Source organism: Camelus bactrianus, chromosome 4 (assembly GCF_048773025.1).
Source record: "Camelus bactrianus isolate YW-2024 breed Bactrian camel chromosome 4, ASM4877302v1, whole genome shotgun sequence".
Taxonomy (NCBI): Eukaryota; Metazoa; Chordata; class Mammalia; order Artiodactyla; family Camelidae; genus Camelus; species Camelus bactrianus.
In genome coordinates this window covers 48,619,785-48,635,234 of record NC_133542.1, presented here as the reverse complement: position 1 = coordinate 48,635,234, position 15,450 = coordinate 48,619,785, and the positions used below count along the sequence as shown (strand labels likewise).

The following is a 15,450-nucleotide window of genomic DNA, read 5'->3' as shown; positions in this document are numbered from 1 at the left end:
ACACCCCCTCCAAAGAGAATAATTGCCGGAAGTGGCCCTGGGGAGAAACCTTGGTGGGTGATCTCACAGGTCCCTTCAATCTGGGATTCTGAAAAAATTCACCCAGACTCATAATCAAACATTTCAAAAAAATTCTTACTTTGAAATGACAGCTTCGAGCTTTGTTGCCTCAGAGATGTGTGACTGCTGCTGTTGAGATAAGCGGCCCAGCCCCGGAGGGATCTGGAAAGCTCCTCCCGGCTCCAGCGCTCTGTGACTCTGCGGTTGGAGATAATGATGATGGTCTACACATAAGGAGTGGGCTTTCCAGTCTCAAAAGCCTGCTAAACACACCGGTTACCTCTTTTGATCATCTTGCCAACCCGGGGAGGTTGCAGATGAGGAAATCATGGCTCAGAAAGGCTTAGAGATAAGTTCAAAGTCACACAGCTGGCAAGTGATGGACTTGGGAATCTGACCCCAGTGGCCTTTCCCTCCCTGCCCAGGCTTCCTTGATGGGACAACCTCTGGCATCTCCCCCAAAAGAGGCGGTGTCAACGCACCTGCCTTCCCAGGAAAAGAGAAGCATCTCAAGACTGAAACTCAGCCCAGAAAGGTCAGACATCCTCCCTCCTCCCACCACCACACACTTTCATACTCACATTTATATACACGTATATAACCTCCAGTAGGAAAACCTACCAATTTTACCACATATTTTAAAAATCAAGTTTGAAATTTAAAAAAGAGGCAGAAATGGCTCGGGAAGAAAGTTCCGAGAGCCCACTTCTGGGAGCTGGTCAGAAGGTGGAAGGCACCCACTCCTTCAAAGAAGTGCTGGCAAAGTCCTTGCCATTTCAGGTCCTGCCTGTGCGCTGCTCCCACTCCCAGGAATGCTCCCCACTAGGTTTTCACATGGTTGGTCTTCCCGCTGTTCAGTTCAGGTCTCAGACTACATGTCACCACTTAAGAAGAGCTTTTCCCAGACTACCTGACCTGAAGCAGGCCCTCACAGCGCCTTGTCCTTCTCTTTAGGAACACCTATCACCCCTCTGCTCAGAGCTCCTGTCAACCTCCTGTACCTTCCACTGAAATGCATGCTCCAAGAAGGCAAGCATTGTGAGGTCTCAGAACTGGACCCCAGCATCGAGCCGGGCACACAGCAGGCACATGAGAGATACTGAGTCGATTCTGATGAGGGAACACAGGACAAATATAGTCATCCCTCAGTTATTCACAATCACATTAGTTATCCTGTAAATTAACCCACGGGCTTATTTGCTGAGAAATGGGAAACTGAGGTCAAAAAAAGTGTGAGGACTTGCCCAAGGTCACCCAGCAAGTCTAGAGCAGGATCCAGGCCTTTGACCTTTCAGGCGTCAACGCCTCAAGCCAGGTCCGTATCCTTGCCTGTCTGTTTTGTGCAGCCTGACAAAGCCGGATGTTTGCAGGGGCCACTGACCTACATTGTGAATAATTGCATCATGCAGAGGGACTCTCAGGCCAGCTGCTCTCCTTTTGCTGCACAGATGGGGGAGGCTTTCCCGGGCAGCGTCTGCAAGCCTCCCGCTGAGCGGCGGCTGGACCAGGAGGCAGGTGTGAGCCCTTGCAGCCTCCGGCCATCACAGACAGGCGTGGCTGCTCTGCTGGGCTCTGCGCCCTGTCAGGCAGAAAGAGCATTTTATCAGCTTGATTTCATGCAGCACCAAAGCACAGCCTTCGCAGAGCTCCGGGGCTTCAGGGAGGCCTCTATCGAACGTTTAGCACTTAAGTCATTCCTCCCACGAGCAGCACCTCACAGTTTGTAGAACAGGTTTATACCCACTGTCTCCTTGGCATGTGAAAGGCAGGGCAGGCTGGGGGACACACATGGTGAGGAAGGAACGAACGCTGGTTTGAGAGTCAGACAGACCTGGGTCTGAATCTCAGCTCTGACACGTACTGGTTGGAGATTAGGGCATTACTTAACCTCTCTGCCTCAGTTTCCTCGTCTGTAAAGTGAGGTTAACGCCTTGTTGGATCCTTATAAAGCATCGACAAGATAACATGTGTAGAGCTCACAGCTTAGCAACTAGCACACTGTTGTCACTCGTGACAAGGCAGCTCTTGGTGTTTTAGGGTGGCTCTTATTGGCTGAGGCCAGCCCACTCCCCCTCTGAGGTCACCTCTCATGGAACCATCCTGATCTTACTAGAATGGAAGACCCACGAGGACAGGGCCCTTGTCAGTCCTGGTTACTGTCACATTCCCCATGCCCAGAACAATACCTGGCAAATGGTAGTGCCTGATAGTTACGGTATGAATGAATGAATGAATGATGACTTAGGTAATGCCCAGGTGAGCAACAAGGAAGAAAAATAAAGAAGAGAAAAAAGCAAGCTGAAAGTTCTTGCAGACCAGTCATCCAAGGCAAGGGAAACATTCTTAGGCCAATGGAAATGCTGTAGCCCACACTGTACAGAGAAGTGGGCCTGAAATCCCGGCTCAGGCCCTGACATCAAATCCTAGCGTGGCATCTGCAGGAGTCAGTGCCCTGTGCTCACTGGCACTGGGCGACGTGGCTGGCCCACACTGGGGACAGGGAGTGTGATGGCCAGTCCTTCCTTCCTCAGTAGCCCCCATTCACCCACTGCCCAAAAAGCAGGATGAGGCAGGTCTTCCAAGGTGCCTGGAGGTCTGGCCTAATTTAAGGCCAGTGAGTGCCTTCTAGAGAAGAGGACGCTGCTGCTGACGGCTTCGCCACTTGCAGCCCCACTGAGCTACACAAGCAGCTCTGCATCCCCAGCAGAGGGTGAGCCACGGCTGTTGGGCGGAACCCTCCACACGGTTCTTTGCTGCCCTCTAGCGGCACTTTGGTGCACGACAACGAGGTCAAGTAAGCACTCAGGTAGTGGCCCAGGTTCCCCACCACATCCTGTTGCATGGTCAAGCATCTCTCTTCATGTGTGTGACTGCTCCCAGCACTCTGAACTCCAGTCCCAGGCATGATCAGGACAGATCATACAGGAAGAGGCATGGCTCTTACAGTTTTCTTTGAAATTCAATGCAGGGCTGATTTGACTTTATTCAGATTCCCCATCCCCTATTCCTAAAACCACCCCCAACCACTGCCACTCTGGCCAGCGTGCACAAACCTGGGGCTGTGTGAGAGTGATGCTGACGACCAGGATTTTTTTTTTTTTGGCTTATTTCCAGATCAGTGCCTGTGTACTGGGGAGATTAAGTAGAAGCATCTCTGCCCACCCTTGGGACCAGTGACTTCTCTGAACTCTGGGCAGGCCCGTGGTTTTTTGCTGCCCTCTCACCTCCGCAGGAAAGGCTGTGCTTAAGTTTAATGAGATGGGTCGGGGACTGAAAGACCAGATTAAAAATCAGGATTTGAAGAGGTTAGAGCAGACCAGGATTGGGGGGGAGGGGAGAGGAGGGGGCACTAACAAGGTAAAAGGTAACCAGGCTGGAATGCCAACCACAGAAAGGGGAAGACAGAGCTACCAGCAGTTCCGTGAAAACTACCTGTGGGGTCCTAGTCAACCACAAGGAATTTATGAATCACCAGTGGAAGGTAGTTATTTAGAGCGCCAGGGAGAGCTGGAGAAAGGTGCTTAGCACTACCTGAAGTGTTGAGCTCAAATCTAGGTTTGCAGGACCAGGTCTACTTGTTGAGGGAGGTGATGCATCCTGGCAGATCTTCCCCTCCTGTGGAAAAAGAGTTTGGTATCTTTCTGGGGAGCCCTGGGAGAAAGACAAGGACCGAAGGTGGAAGTATAGGAGGAGAAGGTTCTGGTCCAATTTAAAAAAAAAAAAAAAACTCACCAAGAGTGGGAAGGAGGGCACTCTCTGTCACTGGGGGCAAATAAGCCAGGCAACCATTGTCAGCTTCCCATGAATAGAGTTTTCATTACATTGAAAAATGGGTATGACAGAATCACTCCTCTCTACATGGAGGATCTAAGAGTTCATCATAAATTACTGCCTTTCATGGTAGAACAGACACTGTCATCATTAATGGCCCTGCTGTTCATGCATGCCCGCAGCGGGCTTGTGCTACTGCGTTCTGAGTCTGCTTCGCTGTCAGACATTGGAGAAAACCAAGTTATGCCACTAAGTCACTGTTGACCTCGGGTCCAAGTTCTTCCTCAGTCTCCTCAATTAAATTAAATTAGGGTATCAGGAATCCCCCACCACCCTTAGAATCCAGCCACTTCCTGGGGGAGTAGCAGTGGATGGGAAATCTCTAGCCCTGGCAACTCTGGCTGTGGTTCCTGCGGATCACCTTTCCCTAGGTTTCTCTCACTAGCACCCACTGCCACCACTGAGGAGGCCGCAGGGGACCCTGCTCTCCCTCTAGCACTGCCGCGGGTGTGTGCACTCAACGACCATGGACCCAAAGAAGCTAAGCTAAAGCTTTCTGTGGCTTGGGACAACAAAAGGGAAATCAAGCCTGAGAGAGCATGCAACTGTGATCTAGTCACCAAATGGCCTGAGCCCTCAGGCCCCACCCCTCCCAGCTCCTCCTGCATCCATGTCAGGACACTATCTTCCTCAACTCATAGGAGCCCAGCCACTTGCCTGCCTCAAAGGCCAAGCCTAGTGAGCAGGGCCAAGAGAAATAGGGTGTCCATCCTGCACCTGCCTGAAGTCTGCCTTCTGCGTCCCTGGATCCCACCAAAGTGCCCCTTCTTCCTAGTGACTGACCCTGAGAATGCCTACCCCTTACCCTCAGGAATGTGGCTTTACCCTGGGCCTTAAGAGGACAACATCCAGAACACAGTTATTTTTTTTGTTCTTTTTTTTATTAATAGATTTTATTTTTTAGAGCAGTTTCAGGTTCACAGCAGAATTGAGCAGAAAAGACAGAGAGTTCACACATATCCCTCCCCACCCATACATATCTTTGATGAGATACCCTCAGTGGGATCAGTTCTAAAGACAAACAGATTTGCAAGGAAATCTTCAACTTTAGTTATTTGTTGTTGCTGGTGTATGGATATAGCAATTTTGAAACTGTTTTGTGTCTATTATAGAATTGAAAAAAATGAGTGAGTATTTTGATGTTGTTAGAAACTAGGGATTCACTATGGGAGAATACAGAAGCAAATATGGAATGAGGGAAAGCAAGGAAGAACTCTGTGGTGTTGGATTTTATCTTGATCTATATCTATAGATAGATGATAGAGACTGAATGATGATGGATAGATGGATAGGTAGATGGATAGATGGATAGACAGAGAGATAAAAGGGCCTCAAAGTAATGATACCCTAGGAACAGTGAGCACATCAAGTGCCCAGATCTTGGTTTCTAAATACTATTCTCTGCTAAAAGAACCAGGACTCTTCAGAGAAAAGGCTGATTCTAAGACTGGGCGGGGGGGAAGGAAAGTGTAGGGAGAGCCTGGAATATCTTGTGCCAAGAAATATGAAAGTGCTTAAAAAATTATAGGGACATGTGGAAAAAAACACAGGTGACAGCATGAAGGAGTTTTCTACTGGCCAAATCTGGAAAATTTTGAGCAAAATAAATAATAATAGTAATGGATTATAAGACATTGAATCTAAAAGGATCCCGTAAGTCCATACTGATACACATAAAGGAGTGGGAGGAAAGGAAAGAGCCTGTTAGCAGTATATTGCCAAGTATTTAAATGTAATGAGAGAGAGAGGTAGAAAATCACCATTTGCAGCCACCAAAGTAATCAGATAGAAATCATCAATGGATGCTGAAACCACTGAGTTAGTTTGTGGGGGAACAATATACTCACATAGTCTCAAAGTATCTCCCACAGATTATTTATTAATTACAAGGGGGAAATGGTACCTCTGAAGTAAAGAGATCTGGCAGACATCACCTCAACCAAATGATCACAAGCATCACCAATAATGGGGCAAGTGCCATCAAGTGCCCCTGATGTGAAACATTGAAGAGGTGAGAACATCACTTATACAGGATTCCTGCCAAAAATACATAACCTGAATCTAATCATGGAAACACATTCAGACAAACCCAATTGAGGGACATTATACAAAATAACTGACCTGGAATCTTCAGATACATCAATGACATGAAAGGAGGCTGTGGTCTTGTTTGAGATTGAAGGAGAAAGGGCTGATTCCAAGGCTGACTGCAGACATGACAAGTGAATGCGACATGGTTCTGGATTGGGTCCTTAAAGGACATTAATGGGCCAGTCGGCAAAGTTGTAAAATGAGTACTGTATTAGATAATATACCGTATCAATGTCAAATTTTCTGAATTTGGTAAGTGTACATGGTTATATGAGAGAATCCCTTGTTCTTAGGAAATACATGCTACATGTTTAGAGGTAAAGAAGCGCCAGGATGTCTGCAACTTACTCGCAAATGGCTCAGAAAAAATATATGTGTACAGTAGATATTTTTTCACTCCCTGGGTGTCTTTTTCTCCTCTTGCCACCACCTGGCTGATTCCACAGTTTCCCAGTTCAGACTCCTGAGAGAACGTGCTTGGATTGAATCCTCTCCACCACCCCTCTTTGGGCAGAGCAGTTTGCACTAGGAAACTTCCTAGGTCTCTGATAAGCCCCTGGATTGGCTGCCTAGGGTCTGGTGCCCACCCCTTGTCCAATCAGCTCCAGCCCAGGAAGGGTCATGTGGTACATAACATGGCTGCCACCATTGCTCCCTCAGTGGAGGTGGTGGGCAAGAGGGTCTCCTTAAAAGGGTTTGGCAGGCCCCGTGCTTGGCCCAGCCAGTAGATACTGAACCTCCAACTGCCTGAGTTAATTCCAGAGACACCTGAAGGCCTCCTGACCTAACTGTGTGCCTCATTCTCGCCCTCACTCTTCTAACAAACGTCACAGATGCCTGCTCTGGGCCAGGTCTTGTGCTAGGTACTAGGGGTACAGAAGTGACCCAGTCCCTACTCTTAGGAGCTCTGAATCAAGTTGGAAAGATATGAAGAACTCAGATAACTGAAGTTCAGAGCTGAATCACAACCAACAAACAGAGGTAACCAATACTGGTTGAGGCGTGAGCCCCATGGAACACAGAGGTGGGGTCCAAAAGGCCTCCTGGATGGTGGCACTGGCTGTGGCTCATGGGAGAGGAAAGGACTGTCAAACAGGGACTTGGCTGCTGGGAAGATGGCCAGTGCCATCCTTGGGTTTCTGTAGCCCCCCGACTGTGGGAACAAAGGAACGAGCCTTGGGCTGGAATGGTAAACAAGTTATAAAAAGCTGCAGGCTCAGAGGTGAGAAGGCTGGTTAGCCAATGACGGGTAAGATCCCCAGAGGGGGGCAACCTAAGACAGGCACAGCCGCCGGAGTCCAAGAAGAATATTGTGAAGCAGCTGTTTCTCATACATTCTGCCCTGATAAGCTGTAAGGCTTGCTGGTGCCAACACGAACATGATTTACCAAAACATAAAGGGTCTTCTGACCTTGAGCCAGACACTACCAGTTAACCATTTCCCTTGTCATTCTTCTTTGCTATATAAGACTGTATAACTTAAATAAAGCTTTAGAGTAGCCATCAGCTCTCTCCGCATACGGTGTGTATGTGTATATGATGTTGCGACACCAACAGTTTCTGTCTTCTCTTTGCACAGCCGGACCCAGCAGGACGGGACATCTCCATCCGCCCTCTCCTGGAGCACTGTGAGAACACCCACATGACCATCTGGCTCGGCATCGTCTATGCCTATAAGGGGCTTCTCATGGTAGGTGCAGAGCAGGAGGCAGCGTGGGGAAATGCTTCTCTGTCAGAGCTCTCTCCCTGGGGCCTCCGTCAACATAAAAATAACCAGAGCCCCCAGGACCAGGCACTTACTCCACGCCAGGCTCAGTGTCTGGCACATGTCATTTCAGTCGCACAACCCCATGTGAGATAGGTACAAATCATGTCCCCATTTCCCACTGATGAGGACGCTGAGGCTTGGTTTGCCCGAGGTCACTCAGCTAGTAAGTGGCAGAGTCAAGGTCTTAGCTAGAGAGTAACCCCCAAGCCTGTGAGCGTGCTTCCCAGCTGCCCCTGTCCTGCTCCCTGAACAGCAGTCTGATAACACCTAGCGCATGTTCACATCCCTGCATTTCACTGAATCTACCTCCTGTGGGAGGTGAGTGGAATCATCCCCATTTTATAGATGGGGAAAGTAAGGCTCAGAGAAGTTAAATGAATTGCTGAAGGCCACCTGGTAACCTCCAATCTCCAAACCCAATACTCCTCCCACTCCATTCATCTGTGTAATCAAAGATCACATACCAAGCCCACCTCTCACGGTTGTAGAATTTCAAAGTTAGGAAGGACTTGAAAAGGGAGTCTCACCCTACCTTACCCCAGGTTAACCCTTGAACCTTCTCTTCACATCCTGTGCAAGCCATGCCTCCACTTAAATCCCTCCAGGGTCAGGATGCTGGCCACTGCACCTCAGATCTTTCCATAGGAAAGTTAAGCCACCATCTGCCTCTGTGTGGCTACCACTTAAAGGCTGAGAATGAAGCCCTCTCCAAAGGCCATTTCTTGTGCTGCTCAAATGCATCCTTACCTGCTGCTGCTTCAGAGAACTGTTATTAATCCTGGTCCTGCACAGGGCCACACCAGAAGATCATGTGTTACAGAGCCCCAGGCAAAGGGTGCCCCCCACTTCATACTAGTTGAGACCTTCTTGTGGTTTCCATGGAGATCCTTTGAGGACCACTGGGGTACAGTCTGGGCCCCATGACGTAACAGGACATGCATGAAGTAGAAACGGGACCTTGAGGACATGGTCACCAGGGCTGTCAGAGACAGGGAGTACAGACCCCAAAGCAGACCCATCATGCACAGAGTTGTCAGAAGGCAGCCCTCGAGTTTAATAAAGAAGGATCTGTCTAACAGAGCAGTGTCCACAAAGGTGATCGAGCCCCTGGGCGGGAAGGAGCTCCCTTCATGGAAGGCATGCAGCATCAATTACTTGAGTTTCTCGGCCCTTGCTGAGTAAAGCGCATGAAGCTAGACTCTCTCCAGGATCCCTCCAGCCTCCATGTTCCTTGATCCTGAGACTCTGTGAAATTAGATAATGGTGAATCAGACTGACTCTTTAAACTGGATTTGTCTGTAATGTTTTGGCCATCTATTATCTTCTCCACCTACTTCCAAAAGTGAATGGAGGTGACTGTATCTCTTCCAGAGAAACTAATACCTTCACCCAGATCATGTCCATAAAAGCTCTTTATTTGACAGCACAAATGCTTTACTGTTTCCAGCATGTGCAAGGAACCGTCCACAGCCCTCCTGGCCCTTAAGGCTCATGACCAAAATCCCACCTCCCGGCCCCTTCTGTTCTGAAACCACAGAATCTCAGGGTGGAAGGAACATACACAGCCCTGTAGGCCGGTTCTGCTCTCAGATGTGTCAGCCCCCCAGCCCACCCTGAGCATCCCTAACAAGTGTTCATTCACTCACTGCTTCCACACCTCCAGTGATGGGGAGCTCACCCCCTTCAGCCTGTGCCATCTATGGATGGTGTATCAGTTTCCTGTGGCTGCAGTAGCAAATACAAACTGGTGGCTTAAAACTACTGAAATGTATTCTCTCACAGTTCTGGAGGCCAGAAGTCTGAAATCTAGGCACAGCCATGTTCCCTCCAAAGGCTCCAGGGGGAAACGCTCCCTTGCCTCTCCCAGCATCTGATGGCTCCAGGCATTCTTTGGGTTGTGGCTGCATGACTCCAGTCTCTACCTCCACCTGGGCCATCCAGGATGATCTTGTCTTGAGAACCTTAATTATCTGCAAAGACCTTTTTTCCAAATAAGGTCACATTGACAGCTTCCAGGGATTAGGATGTGGACATATCTTTAAGGGCCACTATTTCAACCTACCACAGATGGATTGCTTTTCTAGAAAGTTCTTCCTTATCCTCAACTTGAATCAGCCTCAGTGTAACATGTGACTGTGAACACTCATTCTACTTCTTGAAGGCCTGAGAACAGGTTACCCTCTGTTTCTTCCTGACACTCGTCAGAGATTTGCAGCCAACTACTAGGTCCCCAGACTTGCCCACATTTTATGACCAGTGGACTCTTGTGATGGTTTGGTGGCCCATCATTAGTGTGGCAAGGAGCAGGCATCCCAGGCACCCACTCAGCCCTGACACGTTGCTGTGGGACTGGAGGCAGGTCATTTCGCCTTGCCCAGCCTCCGTTTCCTCCCCTGTAGGACGGGGACAGGCCCGCCCAGCTGGCACGGCTGCTGTGGGACTGAAGGGGCCGCACTCCAAGGACCCAGCACAAAGCAGGCTTTCAACAGTGCATGTTTCCTTCTCTCACTCAGTATCTGCTTCCTGGGCTCTGGTTCCCACTTTAATTGGAATTTTTAAAAAATAACATGTCCATCTGTAAGATAAAACACTTAAAAGGAGCAAACTACAACTGTGGTTGTAAAACAAAATAACCAATTATAAAATAGTTACTAACTTATTTTTCTATCAGACATATCAGTTTACAAAATGCTTTCACACCCATCTTCTCATTTCGTCTAGATAGAAGCCCTGAGATAGGTGTTACTGTTATTCCCATTTCACAGATATTGAAACTGAGGTTCTGAGAGGTGATATGATTTACCCAAAGTCACACAGCCAGGGGATAGCAGAGCAGATTCCAGACCCTCTGGACTCTACCACATGGCATTGTGCTGCCAATTAAATCAAACCTCAGAGTGTAGGCCCTGGATGAAGTTAAATGGCTTGTGCAGCTGTTGGATGCCCCAAACTTCAGTGATAAAGCCAGAGGGAAAGGGGGCCTTTGTAGGAAGACCTCCTGGAGGGGCTGGCCCACAGCCAAAACCCCTGCACCAGTCAGCAGTCCTGATCAGCTCTCCCTCCCGCCCACACCACCATTCTGCCCCACATTCCGCCTGCACTTTCTCTGGCACCTGCCCTTCCTTTAGACAACCCTTGCAGGCTAAACCCTAAACACCCTGATTCAGATCACGTTTGACTTCTACTCATTTCAGCTAGGACATGAATTGGTTAGGAGTAGAGCTGCAAGTGACAGAAAACCTACAAAAACAGTAGTTTAAAAAAAGGTAGTTAATTTCCCTCTCAGGTAAGCAGAAGAGCTTGTGTGGAGGCTCTTAGACTCTTAGTCCCTTGCATCTTGCCTCCCTCATCTTCATCACGCATCTTCCACATCATGGTCTAAGATGACTTTATAGTCTAAGATGGCTGCTCAAGCTCCACCCATCACATTCCACTCCATCTGCTGGAGTGGAGGAAGGAGAATAGCATTTTCCTCTAAAGACACTTGCTAGAACTTGTACACACCACTTTCACCTACATGGCATTGTCCAGAACCTAGTCACATCACACCTAGCTTCAAGGACGGCTAGGAAACGCAGTCTCTCTATTCTGTGTGACTGTGTGCACTGGGGGGTAATAGAAGTCCCAGACACAGGGGCTCTGTCTGGTTCAACAGAAAAAAGACTGGACTGAACTTCTAGGGACACAGTCCACTTTTGTCACCAGATTGCTGTGTGGCCTTGGGCAAGCGCCTTCCTCCTCTCTGGGCCTTCGGGTTCTCTGTGGAGCAAGGCGACGTGGTTGAGATCATGTCTGACGTTCCTTCCCACTGCCGCCTCCTGTGCATCTGTGCGTGAACCAGTGGTGGGGGTGAAGGAGAACCAGACAGCGAACACCCCAGCCTGCATTTCCTCGGAAGGACTCAACCTGGGGCCACAGTGGGGACAGATGGTGATATCCAGAAGACCCAGACAGCAGCAAGCCCCCAGCCTCCCTCCCCAACCCCCACCTCCAGAGTAACCCTCAGTTCAGCAGCTTCTCAGAGCAGGAGCTGCTTGGTAATGACCACCTCTCTCCCCTTTTTGTCACCGCTGCAGTTGTTCGGTTGTTTCTTAGCTTGGGAGACCCGCAACGTCAGCATCCCTGCCCTCAACGACAGCAAGTACATTGGGATGAGCGTCTACAACGTGGGGATCATGTGCATCATTGGGGCCGCCGTCTCCTTCCTGACCCGCGACCAGCCCAACGTGCAGTTCTGCATCGTGGCCCTGGTCATCATCTTCTGCAGCACCATCACCCTTTGCCTGGTGTTTGTGCCCAAGGTACAGGCAGTCCTCTGCCCCCACTCTCACCACTCTGCCATCCTGTCCGGCCTCACAAGGGGATTGCTGAGTTTCCTCCACTTTCTAAAAGTCTTATGCACTTTTTTCTTTAACTGATGAACACAATTCACATCACAAAGTTTAGAAGATGCAGAAAAGCAAAAATCAGATTTTTCAGAACTCTCACATAGTCCCCCCACCCAAAAATAACCACTGTTAATGTTTTGGTTTGGTTTTTTTACTGTTAATATTTTTGATGTATCCTTCCAGTCTTTTTTTTAGTGCTTAGGCAGTGATGTTTTTTCAGATATAGCTGTAATTTTTTTTGACATTTTTTTATTGAGTTATAGTCAGTTTACAATGTTGTGTCAAATTCCAGTGTAGAGCACAATTTTTCAGTTATACATGAACATACATATATTCATTGTCACATTTTTTTTCGCTGCCACAAGATCTTGTATATATTTCCCTGTGCTATACAGTATAATTTTGTTTATCTTTTCTACTTTTTAAAATCCCAGTCTGTCCCTTCCCACCCCGCGCCCCCTTGGCAACCACAAGTTTGTATTCTACGTCTGTGAGTCAGACACAGCTGTAATTATAGCATGCTTTGTAGTTGCCTTTTTCACTTAGCTTTTGCCCCTTGTATTTTCCCACATTCATAACCATCATTGAGGGGAAGTTCTGTAACCTACTTGTCTTCTTGATCCCTTATGGGTGAGCATTACAGTATTTCCAGATTTCTTATATTATAAGTGTACTTTTATTTCTCCTACATAATACACTTTTCTTGTTTCCAGTCATTCCCTTAAGCTAGAGTCACAGAAGTAGCACTAGTGGGTGAAAAGGAATAACCATTTTTAACAGCCACTTACATTTTCATTCATCTGCAGGGCTTACCTGAGTGATAGCTTCCAGATATTATCCTACCCAGCTTGAGTCAATAACTTCTTAACTCTGTCTTCTGCGTCTTCCTTTATTCTTGGGCCCCACCGAGGTTAGGTTTTCTCTACACAGATCAGCCTACTAAAGAGGTCAAGGCCTCCAATTCACCCGCCCACTGCTGGGTGGGATAATGTCAGGAAAATATCTCTCAGGTCAGTGGTTATTTTGGATGGAGGAGCCACGGGACCCCAGTGATCTTTCCTCTCCCCTGGGCACGCAGTCAGTCCCCAGTCAGGCTCAGCTGTGCCCCAGAACACCTCTGGCATGTACTCCTTCCTTTGGGTGTCGACACTTTCCCAGGCTCCAGGCCAAGCCCACAACTTCTCTGCGTGCACTCACATGTTCTCTCCACCCTGTGAAGATGCCAGGTTGACCCTAAGCCCAGCTCTGATCAGGACACTCTGCTTTGTCACCCTCGACAGCTCTTCACTGCCCTCCTGGCTCCAGGATCAAGTGCCCGATACTGGGCTGGCTTTCAGGATCACTGGATCCCTCTAGGCTCCCCAGAGAACCCTGTCCATCATCCAGCTGCCTTTCTCTATAAGTACCCTGAGCCCCCCTGCATCTGCATGTGCCATTTCTTCCCCCTGGAATTCCCTTACCCTCCCATCCTTCCAGGCCCTCCCCAGAGCCTAGCTCAGGCCCACAGCACCGTGCTGAGCACTGTGCCCTGAATGCCTGGCCTGGTGATGATCTGAGTCCTTCCTCCATCCCCGCCTCTCACCTCTGAACCAGAAGTCCTAGTGGACAGGGGCCACGGCCATGGTTCTAACAAGCACAAGCCTTCACTCTCCTCCCACTGTCTTCACAGCTGTCACCTTCAGGTTTATTTTCTACGTGGAGCAAGGCCTGAGGCAGAGTGAGGCTCAGCTGGAGCAGGGCATAAGCGGGATGGCAAGGATGCGGGTGGAATCAGGGTCAGGAGACCAGACTTCTACCGGCAAGGAAGAAAACCGAGACTCAGAGACAGGAAGAGGCCTGCGCGAGGTCACACACAAGCAAGGGCCAGAGACAAGCCTGAGCCCAGGGCTCCAGACTCTCAGACTGTGTCCTTCCTGGGGCCCCATGTTGCCTCCAGTGCAGGCCCTGCTGGGAGGGACTGGATGGGGCCTGAGAGGAAAGACCCCAGGGTTCTCTTCTCAGCTCTACTTTTGTCCTTTCAGCTCATCACTCTGAGAACAAACCCAGACGCAGCAACTCAGAACAGACGATTTCAGTTCACTCAGAATCAGAAGAAAGAAGATTCTAAAACCTCCACCTCAGTCACCAGTGTGAACCAAGCAAGCACATCCCGCCTAGAGGGCCTGCAGTCAGAAAACCACCGCCTGCGAATGAAGATCACAGAGGTACCTCCCACAGTGCTGGTCACCAGGGCCCCATCCTCCACGGGAGCCCCCGGCCCCGTGCAGGGACTCCGAGCTGCCGCTCCCCACCTCGGCTCCCCTAGGACACCCACACATCATGGCTGTGCAGTCCCATCTGCTGTCATTATGCTGTTAAGAACCACGGGAACATAAACTAGACAGAGGCAGTTTGTCAGAATCTCATAGAAGTTTATTGTCCATCTGGCCAAGGCTCTTGGGTTACAGCAATGCCTCGATTCAAGGCATCTTCAGAAAGAAAGTTCTTAAGAGATTTGTGAGCCCCCAGATTATAGCACTGATTTGGGAAAACTTAGTTTTCTACCTCCTGTCTGTCTCCTTTACCACTCACACAGAACTCTTCACTTCTGACACTTCTGGTCACCAAATGTGTGTGTGTGTCAAGGGGGAGGGGGAGGGAGTTCCCGAACCAAGCAGTTCTCTTCAACACCATCTGGGTGTACTAGAATTTAACTCATTCTAACACCATCTGCCTAGACATAGTGTCAGACCCCAGAGGTTAAAGGCTCCTCAGCCTATCCCACAGACCACCCCCACCCTACTTCAGATGCCAGTCACAAGTAGTGGGCCCCCTGGTTACCCACAATCCTGTCCAACTTGGCCACAAACCAGACGTTTCCATGACCCCTTCCTCAGGTTCAATTAATTTGCTAGAGCAGCTCCCAGAACTCAGGGGAACACTTACTTACATTTACCAGTTTATTAGAGGATATGATAAAGGATACAGATGAACAGCCAGGAGGGGATACAGTGGGAGAGGCCAGGGGCTCCTGAGCACAGAAGCTTGTGTCTCGTGGAGCTGGGGTACGTCACCCTCCCAGTGTGGATGTGTTCGCCAACCCGGAAGCTCTCCAAACCCCACATGTTGGGGTTTTATGGAGGCTCTGTTACCAGGCATGATTGATCATTAACTCTATTTTCAGCCTTTCTCCCTCCTCAAGAGGATGGGGGACAAGGCTGAAAATTCCTGGTTTCTAATCATGGCTCATTCTTTCTGGTGACCAGCCCTCATCCTGGAGCCCACCCACAGTTGCCCAGTTAGAACAAAAGATACCCCAACACCCAGGAAATT

General features: G+C 49.2%; 1 protein-coding gene and 1 long non-coding RNA gene across 10 annotated transcripts in view; one reads left to right on the top strand and one right to left on the bottom strand.

The window, feature by feature from the left end:
* The window catches only part of LOC105067385 (uncharacterized), a 43,037-nt gene that overhangs the window by 8,442 nt on the left and 19,145 nt on the right, over positions 1-15,450 (bottom strand). For 2 of the 6 annotated variants that reach the window (XR_006724230.2, XR_012506441.1), the window contains 2 exons: positions 1,442-1,639; positions 140-258 (listed from right to left, as the gene is read on the bottom strand). This is a non-coding gene — a long non-coding RNA (uncharacterized LOC105067385). Of the gene's footprint in view, positions 1-139; positions 259-1,441; positions 1,640-12,044; positions 13,931-15,450 lie in introns of those variants that run through there. The other 4 variants (XR_006724231.2, XR_012506444.1, XR_012506443.1 and 1 more) reach the window with 3 other exon arrangements.
* GABBR2 (gamma-aminobutyric acid type B receptor subunit 2) overlaps positions 1-15,450 on the top strand; it is a 353,312-nt gene that overhangs the window by 329,415 nt on the left and 8,447 nt on the right. For all 4 annotated transcript variants that reach the window (XM_074361881.1, XM_074361882.1, XM_010952930.3 and 1 more), the window contains 3 exons: positions 7,562-7,672; positions 11,827-12,051; positions 14,160-14,342. In XM_074361881.1, coding sequence (XP_074217982.1) covers positions 7,562-7,672; positions 11,827-12,051; positions 14,160-14,342 — 519 coding nt within the window. The remainder of the gene's footprint in view (positions 1-7,561; positions 7,673-11,826; positions 12,052-14,159; positions 14,343-15,450) is intronic.